The sequence below is a fragment of the Curcuma longa genome, chromosome 11 (genome assembly GCF_044706935.1).
Source record: "Curcuma longa cultivar G26 ecotype Majalengka, Jawa Barat chromosome 11, ITB_CL_G26_1.1, whole genome shotgun sequence".
Taxonomy (NCBI): domain Eukaryota; kingdom Viridiplantae; phylum Streptophyta; class Magnoliopsida; order Zingiberales; family Zingiberaceae; genus Curcuma; species Curcuma longa.
In genome coordinates, this window is record NC_133871.1 from 20546573 (window position 1) to 20560131 (window position 13559).

The 13559-nt window shown below is 40.5% G+C and overlaps 3 protein-coding genes across 3 annotated transcripts; 1 reads left to right on the forward strand and 2 right to left on the reverse strand.

Moving 5' to 3' along the window:
• Positions 1-913: 913 nt before the first annotated feature.
• LOC141839299 (ethylene-responsive transcription factor RAP2-4-like) lies at positions 914-2346 on the reverse strand. The gene is given in 2 exon segments (XM_074727017.1): positions 914-1954; positions 1956-2346. Coding segments are annotated over 2 exon segments (846 nt in total). The 5' UTR covers positions 1995-2346; the 3' UTR covers positions 914-1147.
• A 1926-nt stretch (positions 2347-4272) lies between these two features.
• LOC141839298 (protein SOSEKI 2-like) lies at positions 4273-6413 on the reverse strand. The gene is made up of 5 exons (XM_074727016.1): positions 6173-6413; positions 6028-6097; positions 5838-5950; positions 4982-5750; positions 4273-4564 (listed from the first exon to the last, which is right to left on the reverse strand). Exons 1-5 carry the CDS (start codon positions 6411-6413, stop codon positions 4465-4467), a joined length of 1293 nt encoding a protein of 430 aa, XP_074583117.1. The 3' UTR covers positions 4273-4464.
• Positions 6414-10867: 4454 nt separating this feature from the next.
• Positions 10868-13294, forward strand: LOC141842176 (uncharacterized). Its single transcript, XM_074730400.1, has 3 exons — positions 10868-10991; positions 12409-12562; positions 13080-13294. Exons 1-2 carry the CDS (start codon positions 10878-10880, stop codon positions 12541-12543), a joined length of 249 nt encoding a protein of 82 aa, XP_074586501.1. The 5' UTR covers positions 10868-10877; the 3' UTR covers positions 12544-12562; positions 13080-13294.
• Positions 13295-13559: the final 265 nt, after the last annotated feature.

Here is a 13559-nt window from a genome sequence, read left to right on the forward strand (position 1 = left end):
CATGGCTGAGACTGACCGCGAAATCATGGCTGGGTATGACCACAAAATGAACAAAGACCATTGGGTTCAAGAAATTGAACAAGGATATTCTTGTTGACATAAAAAAGCTTACTAATAGCTGCTTCTTCTAAAGCTTGATCTGGTTCAATTGATTTTGTTTCTAGCTTGAGCATGGAGGCGAAACAATTATCTCAAATGGAAGCTATTGATTGAGTTCAATATCAGAAGTTCGATCTAATTTAGTTAGGGTTCAGATTGATCAATAATTCTTTCCGGTTAGTAGTTAGTTAGAGTTGATGGGCCAACTCAGAAGGTGATTCAAAGCTTAACCAAAGAGATGATCGATTCAATTTGATCAATTTAAGCTGATTTAACTCACTCACAAATAGCTCGGGTTCAACTGTTTGATTTACATGAGAGAAACATAGAGAAGCTTCATTCAATGGACATAAGTGGCCGAATTCATTTGGCTCGGTCGGGTTAGTTCAGGTAGTCCAGAGGCCGGTTCGATATGAAGGGTGTGGCGCGCAAGCATAGTTCATTACATAGTGGAAGTCACTTTTGGTCGAAAAAAGGGACTCCACCTCAATTCAAGATAGATCCAACTTGAAGAAACATTAAACATCAAGGTCATCCAACTTATAGAGTTAGGAACATGAAGGTTATAAGAAACTACAATACCATAACTCCATTCAAAAGTATGAGAAAAATGCTCACGAATGAACATTCACTCTTCTTTTCTTTCCTACCATGTTAAAGTTATGAACTTGAGCTACAAGGCTTAGTTAATTTTCTCCCACAAGTAACTTCTTAGCCAAAGACAATGCATAAAATTCTCAATTCGGACAAAAAAGTTACTATCTGAACTTTCAGAAAGTTCTCAAAAGTTTATAGTAATCAAACAAGTGTCTAGACCTTTTTATGCAGATATATATCAAACAGAGCAGAGATTTTACCAAATCACAAATATATACAAATGAGAATTGCAAAGAAGATGATGGACTTCATGGTTTTGCTTCACAAAAATCAGCAAACCATGAGGTTGTTTTCCTGCATTCAACTGCAATAATTTCTACTAATGAGAAGAAGAGGCCATGCAAATGTCTAAAACACCATTTGCAAGGAGCCACCGTACCACAAACCGATGCTAATCGGTGGAGAGAATGGAGTCCCAATCGATCTCCCACGACGGATACTTGCGCAACACAAAGCTTTCTGACTCGTCCCACGGCGCCTCTGTGAAGTCCAGGTGCTGCATCGCCGACCCAGCTGATGACGACTCGCCGTCCTCATCCGTCGACGAGGAGTCGGATTTGTTGTCCTCCATGCTGCCCTCGCTGGCCACCGGGCACGGAGGAGCGGCTTCCCGCTTCCTGGAGCTCCCCAGGGTCCCGCATATGGCCTGGAGCTTGCCCTCCACCGAGGGGTGCAGCGGCGGCCCCATGTGCGCCACGCCGCGCCGGAGCTCTGGGAAGTTGAGCCTTGCGCCGTCGCCGCGGAGCTTGAACGCGGCCTTGTCGTAGGCCAAGGCGGCCTCCTCGGCGGTGTCGAACGTGCCGAGCCACAGGCGGGTGCGGTTGCGGGGGAGGCGGATCTCCGCCACCCATTTGCCCCATTGCCGCTGCCTGACCCCGCGGAAGAGCTTGGCGGGCTTCGGCGACGACCCCGCGCGCTTCATGGGTTTTGGCTGGGGAGCGATCGGAGAATTCCTCTGGTTCCCGCGGTGGAATTGAGCCTGGATCTGGTGGATTTGAGCAGGGGCGAGGTAATTGAGCTTGACCGAGTTAGCGTTTTGAGGAACCATCTCGGGGCCGTATGCGACAGGCATGGACAGATCGAAGCTACGGTTTGGAGGAAGATAGAAGAACGAGAAACTCGAGGAGAGTGGATCAAGAGAGGAAGCAGCTTCAATAAAAGGCCCAACCTCTTCTCTCAATGAATCTGAGGAGGGAGAAAACTAGCAGACTACTGTACGAATCCATTGCTGTCGCCATGCCTGATCTGTAACGCAAAGCTACTGCTTTTCCTAAAACAATTAACCTCCTGAGGTGGAAAAGAAGCTAAAAGTTGCAGATCGCGAACAAGAAAGAGATCGAGAACGAGGTCTAGCGCTAAAAAGTAGATCTTCCGATCAAAAAACAAAGAAAAAATGATTGAAATCAACCTCAGGGTTTGAAAAAGCCCTCTTTCAAACTAAAGCTGGATCTGATCGTACAGAAACCACAATGGGAAAAAGAAAACTAACGATTAGAGATCGAAGAAGGCGGAATCAGATTAGAGATCGAACCTTTTCTTACACACGCGAATGGATCTCTCAGCTCACCGATGCTGTGGGCAAAGGCGTTATTTTTCTTCGCTCGCTTCTTTCTCACGGGAGAAATGGAGACCGGTTTTAGGTATTAATAGGGATCCTTCTCCCCTTTTGGCGAATAAATAGACGCCACGTGTACTAAAACTGCGATCGCCGGCAGTGCGGGAAGCAACGGTTGCTTAGCCAGGACGCGTGTCGTTACTCCGTTGGATATTTTGATTGGCCATCGAAAGAAATTCGATTTGCTTTAACTCGACAGTTGTCAAATTGTTATTGGGGCGTAGGTGGTTGGATGATCCCAGTCACATTGAAGACTAAGTTGGCGAAGCTAGATGGCGAAACGTGATTGGCTGAAATTTTTAAGGAAGAAATCATGGTGGCTTTCTTGCTATTGGGGTGAGTGTGAGGTGGTCAAAACGATGGATGATGCATCGAAGACTAATTTACTAGGCAAAACTGATGATGCACGACATATTTTATGTATAAAATTTAAATTTAATTTTTTTTCTTAAAATTTTATTATTAAATTCGTATAAGAGATTGGCATGTATTAGTGAAGTTTGAAGTCCATACCGGATTAGTTGTGGTTACTTCAAAGGAAAAGTAGTTCTTCTTGACAAGCCAAGCAACAACGTTGAGAGTGAGAAGAACAAGATCATAATTTATAACAAGAACAAGATCACAGCCGCTGGTTCTCCATCCGGCGGTCGAGGATGGTGTGCTGCGAGCCTGGTTTGGACTGCAAGGCATGCAGAGGAGGGAAATTACGTACGGTTGGTTGGTTGCTTGCTTGTTGGGAGAAGCTCCTAAAGTGAGTTGTCTCTTTTAGGTCTTTTTTGCCTTCAAGTTATGTCTATAAACAAATGAATGATAAGGTAAACGACAAGCTGATAAGAAAAACATATAAATATTTTATATGCCAAGACTCAAAATAAGCTTCGGACAAAATGTAGCATAACCAAACAACACAACTATCAAAATGTCGCAGAATAATATTTACTTAATGTTATTTTAAGTTTATCGTACTCCCTTGGAATTGTTGGTACTATCATAGTTAATTTTCTCATATGTGTGAATCTTACGAGTCAACTAATCCTTGGATGTATGATTCTGATTCCACATTCCATCTAGATAAATTCAAAAAGTGAAAGTCTACTCCTTAGAATCGAAACCAAGAAAATTAGCATCTAGATAATGTTGTATGTAAGAGCATTCATATTAGTTTGAAAGTTAATATATATTACCTCTTCAAAAAATATAGGACACTCATTATATTAACATATCTCTTTTATCAATACACACTCACATTCACATTCATTTTAGCATTAATACTCATTCATATTTATTCATATTTTTTAAAATTTTTAAAATAAAATTTATTCATTAACTGCGTTAAAAAAATTGACATCGTTAATGTTAATGTATAGGTGTTATAACACTAACTCATATTAATTATAAATATTAATTGGGTGTCATAACACTTCTATATTAACACTAATATGGATGTTCTAAGAAGGTCAACCATAGTGCATCAACTTTAGAGGGTTTTCGAATTTTGTTTTGGATTGCATATTTTTTTGTCTAAAATTTGAGCCAGTACTATAAGTTTAGCAATTTGTCTTTGTGGAGAAATTTTTGAGCATAAAAAATGTTTCGATAGGATGAAAAAAAAATAAATAGATTTACAAAATAACACACTAAAGTTACTTCACGTGATTGAGTCTCTATGTCCACAACATATGGCCCTGCTCATCCAGAGCCAGAGAGAGAGAGAGAGAGAGAGAGAGAGCATGAGCATTATTCCAACCACATTTAAGAAGGAAAAAAACAAACAGTGGCCAGAGTAATTTATATATAAAAGGTAGGACAATTGCTAATCCACACAAGAAACCTAAGACCCAGCTTAGACTTAGTAAACGCAGAATCCACCATAGATTCCACAGAAAGATTTCCATCTTCTCTGGCTCAGAACACCTTTTCAGTAAAAGCCACACTGCTCCTGATCTTACTGTATGCCAGCCACAGTAAAGTGCAGTGGCACATGCACGCACACAACACACAGACAAATTCCACGGGACCTTTTGCAGTATGATCGATTCCATGCTGCGTCTTCCTCCTCGATAAAATGAAAGCTGCTGCTGCTGCCTCTGCCATTACTGTTGCTTGCCAGAGCACCTCCTCCTCCCCGGAATGCATTTCCCCTTCACTCCCTTTCCTGCTCTCTCCTCTTCGCCAATCCCCACCTTCGAGCTCCTGCAATATCAACAATGTTTTTTTTTCTTCTAAAGTTAGTTTTCAATAACAGTTAAAAAGAGAGTTAAAATTTGTTTTCCAAAGACGAAACAGTGCTGTGGGCCAAAACATCGCTTCCAGAACGTCAGCTTGCATGACTTTTTTGAGCTGCACAGCTTGTTTTTTCCTTTCCGAAGGACTATTTTGCATGCAGACAACGAAGCAATTTGCAACAGTAGATTTCTCATAAAGCTGCTATATGTAAATATAGGAGGAAATTTAGAATCCCTATCATTTTTTTTTTCAGTTTACTCCGTAGAACTTTGATCTCAGAATACTGATCGAAATAGAAAGCGTAGTTATCAAGGAATTAGGTTAATGCTATGAAGATTGAATTGAGGCAAAACTAATGATCGCAAAACTTGAAGTGTAATTAACCTTTCTTCATTGTAAGATGATGATTTCTGGAGGATAGGCTCCGGGGGGACGCGGCCTCTGCTTCCCTCGACAATGCTGCCGCTGAAGTACTCCTTGTCTTCGATCAGGGGGTGGCAGTAGCGAGGGTTCTCCGAGTAGCACCGTGATGACTCGTCATCGTCGGCCGCTCGGCCTGTGAGTCGACTAGCCGCGCCGCAGTGCAGCCCACTGTTGTGACGCACGCAACCGGCGGAAACTGCGGCGGCGTCAGAGGCTGAGTTGGCGGCTGCCGACGCCGCCTTTATCGCTCCGCTGTTCTGGGTGCTTCTTCCCTTGAGCGCGGCTGAGCCGCAAGCGATCAGTTGGAGCAGGACCGAGTTGCGCGACAAACCCGGTTCCGGCGCCGGGTCGACGTCATCGAACCTCTGAGAGACGCCGCCGCAGGCAGCTGCGACGGGGTAAGCTTGATTGTGAGGCTTGTCCGAGGAGGACGACGACTGAGGGGAGGAATCATCGAGGGGAAGCTCGGTGGGAGCGTGGTGGTGACTCGCTCGAGCCGCCGTCCGGCAGTCGACTCGCTCCATTTCCTCCGTTGAAACCCCGCAGGTACGACGCGAGTATCCTACGCGCATCTTCTCACCGACGTTGAGCTTACCCACCCCCGTCTCCTCCTCTTCTCCTTGCTCCATATCCTCTGTGTCATCATCGTCGACAAATTCCCAATGAAGCTTTCGAGGGGCCGGAAGTGCTTTTAGTTGCCTGCTGCTCGCCGGAAGATGTTGGAAACGATCTACCATTTCCCAATTCCAAGTAAAATCGATCAAAATTTATCTAAAAAACTCTGAATTAACCATCTTTAAAATCAGGAGGAAGAGACCATAAGCGCCGGGGAAGATCTCGGAGCCTTTGAGCACGTACTCAACGCCGTCGGCGGGGTAGATTATGTCATTCTCGACCAAGTCATTCCACACGTACCCATTCTTGTAGCTCCTTTAAAGATTAGTAACAATATATATAAAAAAATTCACAAACGCAAATAAGCAAGCACTGAAACAGGGATTGACTACCTCTTGAAAGACCAGGAGAAAAGCGAAGGCATGCCTTTGCCTCTGAGAAGAGTTAATCTTTCAATCACATCTATTGCAGAAGAGAAGGATAACGTGAGCTAAACGAGGAGACTAAAATGGAAGAGGAAGGAGGTAACTAATGGACCTTTGAGGCGGAGCTGGTGGTTGGGGAGGTAAGGGAGCTCGATGAAGTGGGGGTGCTCCAATTGACCATTTCTGCAGAGGTAGTAAACAACTTGAAGCTTACGGAGAGGCCTGGCGAACCTCTGCTGCGGCAGCGGCCGGGGCGGCGGTTGCTGCTGCTGGGAGTAGCCGAGTTTGGCTCGGTCTGGGCTCGACTCCCTGCTACTTAACCGGCGCCTGCCTCTTCCACCACCGACTTCCATGGCCGCAAAGGCAACACGAGGGTGCGGCAAAAGGTGAAGTGGCAAAGGTCCGGGACGATGTTAGAGAATGAGAGTGATGAAGGTGAAAGTAACGTGTCGGGGTTGAAGATCGTCCCCTTGCTGCGCATCGCAAGCTCAATCCTGTTCCGAGTTATTTATATCTGTTTCAAGTACAGAGCAACAGCGTGAACGTGAATATGATTCTATTACGTGAAAAGTCCATTTACCCTCTGTACTTTTTGCATTTACGTTTTACTCCTTTATATTTTACTCTTCAGCAAAGTAAAATGTGTAAAGTCAAATATAGCATTTAATAAATTAACTTAAAAAACCCTGGAAAACACAGAATATATCTCTCTGTTCCACTTTTTCATCATTTAAACCTACTAATAACTTTGCACTCCCACAAACACCCTTTTGACCATTCTCCCAAAGGTTCAAACATGAGCAGAGCGCTGAAGCAATAACTGAGGCCGACTGACGAGGAGGGTGAAGCAGGAGCTGTGATCCCAGCGTTGACATTTGCCGGAAGCCCCTGTTTTATACTAAGTGCCACCGGCCATTGATGAGGCCTCTGCCTAAAGCTGGAGCTCCGCCATCGCAGGGCTCTGCGTCCGAGGTGAGACGAAGGAGAGAGACAAGGACTTGTTTAGGTCTTTATCCCATCACGAACCTCTCTCTCTCTGTATTCGTTCCATCTCTGTTCTCGTCTACTCTCCATTAAATCGTTGCTGCTTGGGAAGTAATTGCATGGAGCAACCTTTTGGATCATTCTGTGGGGTAATTGTCCAGTCCATTTGTGCTCTTTTCCACTTGTGTAGATGAATGGTCGCACTCCTCGGTCTCAGTGCAAAGAGGGTTCTCTGTTTTATTTGCGTGTGTGTGTGTTCTTCGTTTCTCCCCGTTGAGGACAACAAACAATGACAATATTTAGGCAAATTTAAGGCATTGCTCGCAAGCACCAATCCATGATATATATATCAGTATGAACTATGAAGCAGAGAAAACCCAAAAGATTTAAGCAGAGAATTCACTATTACTCCTGTGATTTATTCGTGAACCATGCACATCCATAGTTTCTTGATTCAATCTCAATGTGCAGTATCGATGGGAATGAGTAGTTCAATCATTGTTCCTTCGACGTGTCATCATTTGGAGCTCCTCGATGTTATATATATCACACACCCTTTTTATTCAGCCGGTGATTAAAATCCAAACAAACGCAAAAGATGATAAGAACAAGGAACGGTGACGACAGAATTGAAAACGTCCGCTGTGATTATGGTCGACTCATGACTTCCCCATCAAGTCCTTGTCGTGGCGTCCTCAGCAAAAGAACGAGAAGCAAACAGAGAAGAGAATGAAGCTGGAGATGCGACAAATGGATTCCCAAGACAAGCAGGAAACGTCCAATGCAGGTTTTTTGTTTTCCTGAAGACATGCAACAGGGCGCTGACGTGGCGACATGCGTACACGTGTATGTTTTAATTATCGAGGTTAGTGATCGTAGGTCATAGTCAACTGTTACGCAGTCAACGGAATTAAGGCCATCAAATCCCATTGGATATTGGATGAACGGAATTGATGAGATGTGACGTGATGAGATTGGACGTGACATGGCACGTGAAACTCATCCTTTGGGTGTGTAGCGTGTAAAGTCTAGCCTTAGGTCAGGTCCTAAAATTAGAAGAAATCTAAATTAGTATTTCACTAAGAGCATTTTACTAAAAAGGACCTTTTATAATTGGTATTTACATTTTTTACTAATATGATAGAGATTTTTATGCTTTGAGGTACTGAAAACTATAAATATTAGGGAGACTTCTCTGTATTCGTGATTTGCCTTTATTCTTGTTAAAAAAGGGTTAATTTGGAATTGGATGATCACCCTTCTGTCTGAAAATCTGATCAACCATTTTATGCAACTGTTCCTAAGCTGGGTCCTCCAGCTGCGGTTTCTGGCAAGTTCGCCAAAAGTGCTTTGCCAGCTTAAATGCTGCATGAATGATTCTTGTAGTATATGAACATAACATTAATGATGTTAAGTGAGCACTATATAGCTGTGTGCATTATAAACATCGAAATCTGTTTTCTGCATGGTGTGTTATAAAATGATCCTTTGGCAAATCTTGTCTAGATAACTAAGGAGATAACAATCAGTAAATATGTTAATATGGCATGTTGCTTGGGCTTAGTTCTGTCCAACAATGTTCTGCTAGAATCAATATTCTGCCTACAGTATCTTGATCTTCCAACATTCTTCCAGATTTGGAGAATTAAGCCTCTTTGTCTCTGATGCAGCTGGAGCAACAATGCAGCCTCCTTAGCACTGTCCTTCTTCAGGTCATGTACTGTGGGGAAGCCCCTTTGCTCCCTTCTTTCGATGTAGTGAAAATCTGAATAAAGAAAACTCTCTTCTCAATTTGCAGTTAAGTCTTGAGTTTTACTCTCCATTTTAATTCCTGTGAAGATCTGAACAGTGAAGCATCTAGTTCTTAGTTTGCTACTTCTAAGAAAGGCTATCCATCCTTCCCCTGCTATATCTTTAGTTTTAGCTAACCAGTCCTACACTGCATAGGCATTGGCAGAAGCCCTTATTTTTTAGGGTGGCCTGCACTTCAAGTGATTGCGGCTCTGGTAATATAATGTGGGTTGTGAATATTTATCAGGTTGTCCAGGGCCTTCTGCATTGTCTGGGTAGTCCAGAGCTCCCCTTCCTCCTTTGATTACAGAAAGAAGAGAATATAGAGAAGGGAAAAAAAAAACAGTAGTTAGGTCATCTTATTGCTATAATGCAAACGGCTTATTTTATACAAGTTAATCAGGCATTATTTTTTCAAATATTTTATTTTTCTTCATATATATATATATATATATATATATATATATGAAGTTATTGTTCATTTAGAAATATTTTTCAAATATATGTATATTTCGGTTTCAGATACCATATGCTTCTTTACACATCCTTGCAGAACGTGTGACGGGTTAAAAAGATAGCCGGCTACAAGCTGTACCGCGCATGACATTGCACCTCGATTTCTCCAACAGTCGAGCAAAGCGATCGAAATCAAAAGCCAAATCTCCAATCAATATAAATACATCCCCATGATCAACAACTGAATCATTCTTCACGCTTTACTCATGATGTGCTTCACATTTGGACAGAAACTTCCAAAGGCAGAGAGGCAGAGACAAAAGAGGAGGCCCGGAAGTTGAAAGAGAAGGCAGAGAAAAGAAGGGAGCAAGAGAAGAAGACAAGGGAGGAGGAAAAGAAGAGGAAAGAGAAAGAAGAGAAGAGGAAGAGGGAAGAGAGAAAAGGAAAGGACCAAGAGGAAGAGAAGAGAAGGGAAAGAGGAGACGAGAGAGAGAAGAGGAAGGGCAGAGAATATTTCTGGTTTTGAATAAGGTTTTTATTTTTTTTTGCAATCAATGAATTGGTATTGTGTAGGCTGAAATAAAGGATTTTACTTACTATAAAAAAAAATTAAAATGATGTTTAATTTTTTTAATTATTATTATTATTATATAAAAATTAAGATGATGTCTTATTTTTAAAGTCATATCAGTATTTTATTTTTAATTATAATCAAATAATTAATTATTTAAAATATTCTTATATTAATTAATTATTAAATCATGTAAAAACTCTTATTAATTTTTACATGATTAATCCTGATTAAATAATATTTATTTAAAATATAATAAATATTATATCTTCATTAAAATATTATTTTAATTAAATTATCATTTAAAGAAGTAAAATTAAAATATATAATTATCACACTGTGCAATTGGTTTCTGTGCAACTAGTTTTTATAATTATAGAAACTAATTATTAATTTATAAATGACTGATCAGGTATTATAAGTGTACAAGTTAAATGAAACGTTGATTTGATTTTAATTATAAATAAAAAATATAAATGATGAGGGCCATTTGATTTTTAAGTTTATTTATTTAATAAAAAATTAAAAGTATATGATATTAATTAAAATCTCAAGAGTTAATAATTTTAGTGAGTCGTCGTTTTATTTTATTTTCCTTCTCCAAATTCTAGTCATTGGTGCGGCTGGGCGAACATTAAATAGTTAAGGGGTTCTTTTGCAAATATGTCCTGAGCGTTAAATTAGGGCAGAAGGAAATCGAGCTCTCGTGCTGCAAAAGGTTGGAACCGCCAACCCCCACTCCGGCCCCACAAGTATGAGGGGGAGTAAATCATGGTGAATGCGGGACTGATCAGGACGTGGTGGCCGAGGAATTTGAAACATGGCACAGATTGATGTTATCGCAAATACAACCATGAGACCTCGAACCGCCCACCTCATGCTGCAAGCACAGATTGATGTTATCGCAAATACAACCATCAGACCTCGAACCGCCCACCTCATGCTGCAAGCATCCACGCCCTGACCAGCTGACCCCGCCCGTGGGGGCTAGGAAATCGAGCTCTCGATTCGACGGATGGGGGCCGAAGAACAGCAACAGCAGCTGCAGAAAGCTGGCAATGGTGTTGGGGGCTTGGCGACTCCAATGCCCATCTCTGAGGCGCAGTTCCTGTCGTGGAAGCGCCGAAAGGTTCGACTTTTGTGTTGTTCTCGTTGCACTGGGGTTCCGATACTTTGATTATTTGTGTTCATCTTGTGTCACTGCAATTTCATCTTTCATGGATTTGTATTTTTTTAATTTCATTGTTCGAGGGTGATCCTGCTTGGAGTTTCTGCTATTCCCTTTGTGCTCGACGTTTATTTAATAAGTTCCCATCACTACTCGTTCGTTCTCTTGTTCGATTCGTTGCCTTCTTTTGGTTGTTTATCGTTTCATCGGGGATTTTCTCCATCTCTATGTAACAATGCGGAATTTTGGCTGTACGAGGCTTATTTCTTTCGCACTTCATTCGATTTCCATCTTTATAATTTGTTTTCTCAAGGAAAAATTTAATTTTTATGATACGTATTTCGATTCCCTCTTTCTCGATAGTTCATTTCGATCTTCAGAAGTAAATACGACTATTTTTCTGAAAGAAAATACGTCATATTTTTTTTAGCATCAATGTTTTTATTCTCTACTATCGTACTTACGACGAGTTTTGACTTTGGGTTTTTTACGCCATTATCCCTTTCCATTTTTTTCACGAGTCCTAAACAGAGCAGAGTGCTAGAAACTCTATTGCCTATTGGGAGGTTTAAACTTATGTTGGAGCTTTTCTCTCGTAAAATTTGCAGTATCATATGGATTCCTCGTGTTTTCATTTTTATTTTTATTAGTTGTACTATTGAAGTTGTTTTTTCTTCTTCTCGCAAACCGCATATTTCGCCTGAGATGCATACTTAAGATCCAATTACGCATGATTAATAACCAATAGTGACTTAAATGAATGTTTGTATAAGTGAGATAGTGAATATACGGGTAGGCTTCTGTAATGACACACTGGATGTACGCAATCTTGATAGTATTGTGAAATGAGAAATTAAGTTTTGCTAAAATTTGAATAAGTTTCAAGCTAGAGAAACTTGGAGTATACATATATGTATGTGCTCTTACAGCACTTAACCCTTGAACTTGTCGAGTTAGTGCCCTTTCAATTATTTCGACCTTGTTGTTGTGAACAAGGACTATAATGGATATAGTTTTATATGTTGTACCTTGTAATGCCATATACCATTTAGGTAGCTACTTAAGTTTTAGTTCTTGAATTATCTTAGATACACCAAACATAATGAACATCTTGTGTTGCAGTTCACCTCATTGTAAATTTTCATTAATATTTGAGGGGTTAGTTACTTTGGTTTTCCTGTGGAGCTCCATTGCTCCAGTTATCTGATTGCTAAGCAAATGCTCCATTTGCTCTTAGGTGGTTAGGCATGTGCTGCTCGTGTAATTCATATAGATGAATGCATATGCAAGTTATTTACTTTGCTTACTTGATTGCTTATTGGTCTACTTAATCTAGTTATTATTGTCAGCCAAATCTCAAGTTAATGTTCATAAACAGGATGCTGAAGTAGCAGCAAGAAAAGCTGAAGCAGCTCAAAAACGTGCAGAGGACGTAGCTGCAGGAACAGTTCAGATGAATGGCCGTGAGCTTTTTCTCCATGAGCCTTGGGTATTTGATAATGATCAATACTGATTTTCTTGACGTGTCAGAGGTTAGTGTGGTTTGTTACTTAACTTCCATTGATTTTTTGCCTATCTTGTGGACTTTCTCTATATCAGGGTGGTAGCTGGATGTATAGCAGCATTTGTTTCTTTTGAATACACTTATTCCTAGTTAAGATTTTGTGTAGTAATTCTTACTAGAGTTGTTTACTAGTTTTGTAAGATAGAAATTCCAAGGGTGGTTTGGAATCGGGATTAGGCTAGACCAACTGGAGGAATTTTTGGACTTGAAGATATTCATACTTGGATGTTTGTTAGTAGCAAACTAGATCTTATAGATGTTTCCTCTCCAATAGCTTGATCCTTGGCTACTCAATGTATACATTTTCATTTGATTTACCTTTTGGTCCTCAGACTTTATGATGTTTTTACTCAACAAATAAGGATTCATCGATGACAGTTTTTGAAGTTATACCTTGTATGCTTAAAGTTAATTTGCAAAACTTGGCATTGAGTAATTCGCTGTACCTTTTTAATAGTCTAATAAGCTACTACTGCTACTAACAGGTGCTCAAGCAACAAGAGAGGAAAGAAATATGTCATCTAAGAGGATTTCGTGTTGGTGGTAAAACTTGACACAATATTAAAATTTGAAGTATGTACTTCTTTGGATGAATTACCATTTTATGTAGTTTGTGCTTTACATGCCTTGAACCAATTTATGTAGTTTGTAACCTGAGACATTTTGAAGCCTCAGTAAAAGATCCTCTTTGTTCAACAAATGCAGTGTAAAGGTTGTAGCAGCATCGTAACCTGAGGTTCATGCTTGCTAACATGCACAGTAAAAATAGCAGTTTTCATTCAGTGCTCTGCCAAAACTGTTTTTTCTCAAGATACCCTCAACTTCTCTTATTTTTTTTTTTAAAATTAAAGCTTAAAGTTATTTAATAGCATTGATAGAGTTTTGGTCAAAAGTTTATTGAGTGAAGAACAAAAATCTAAAATAAAATTAAAAGTTTGGTAGCATTATACTGTTATTTAGAGTTC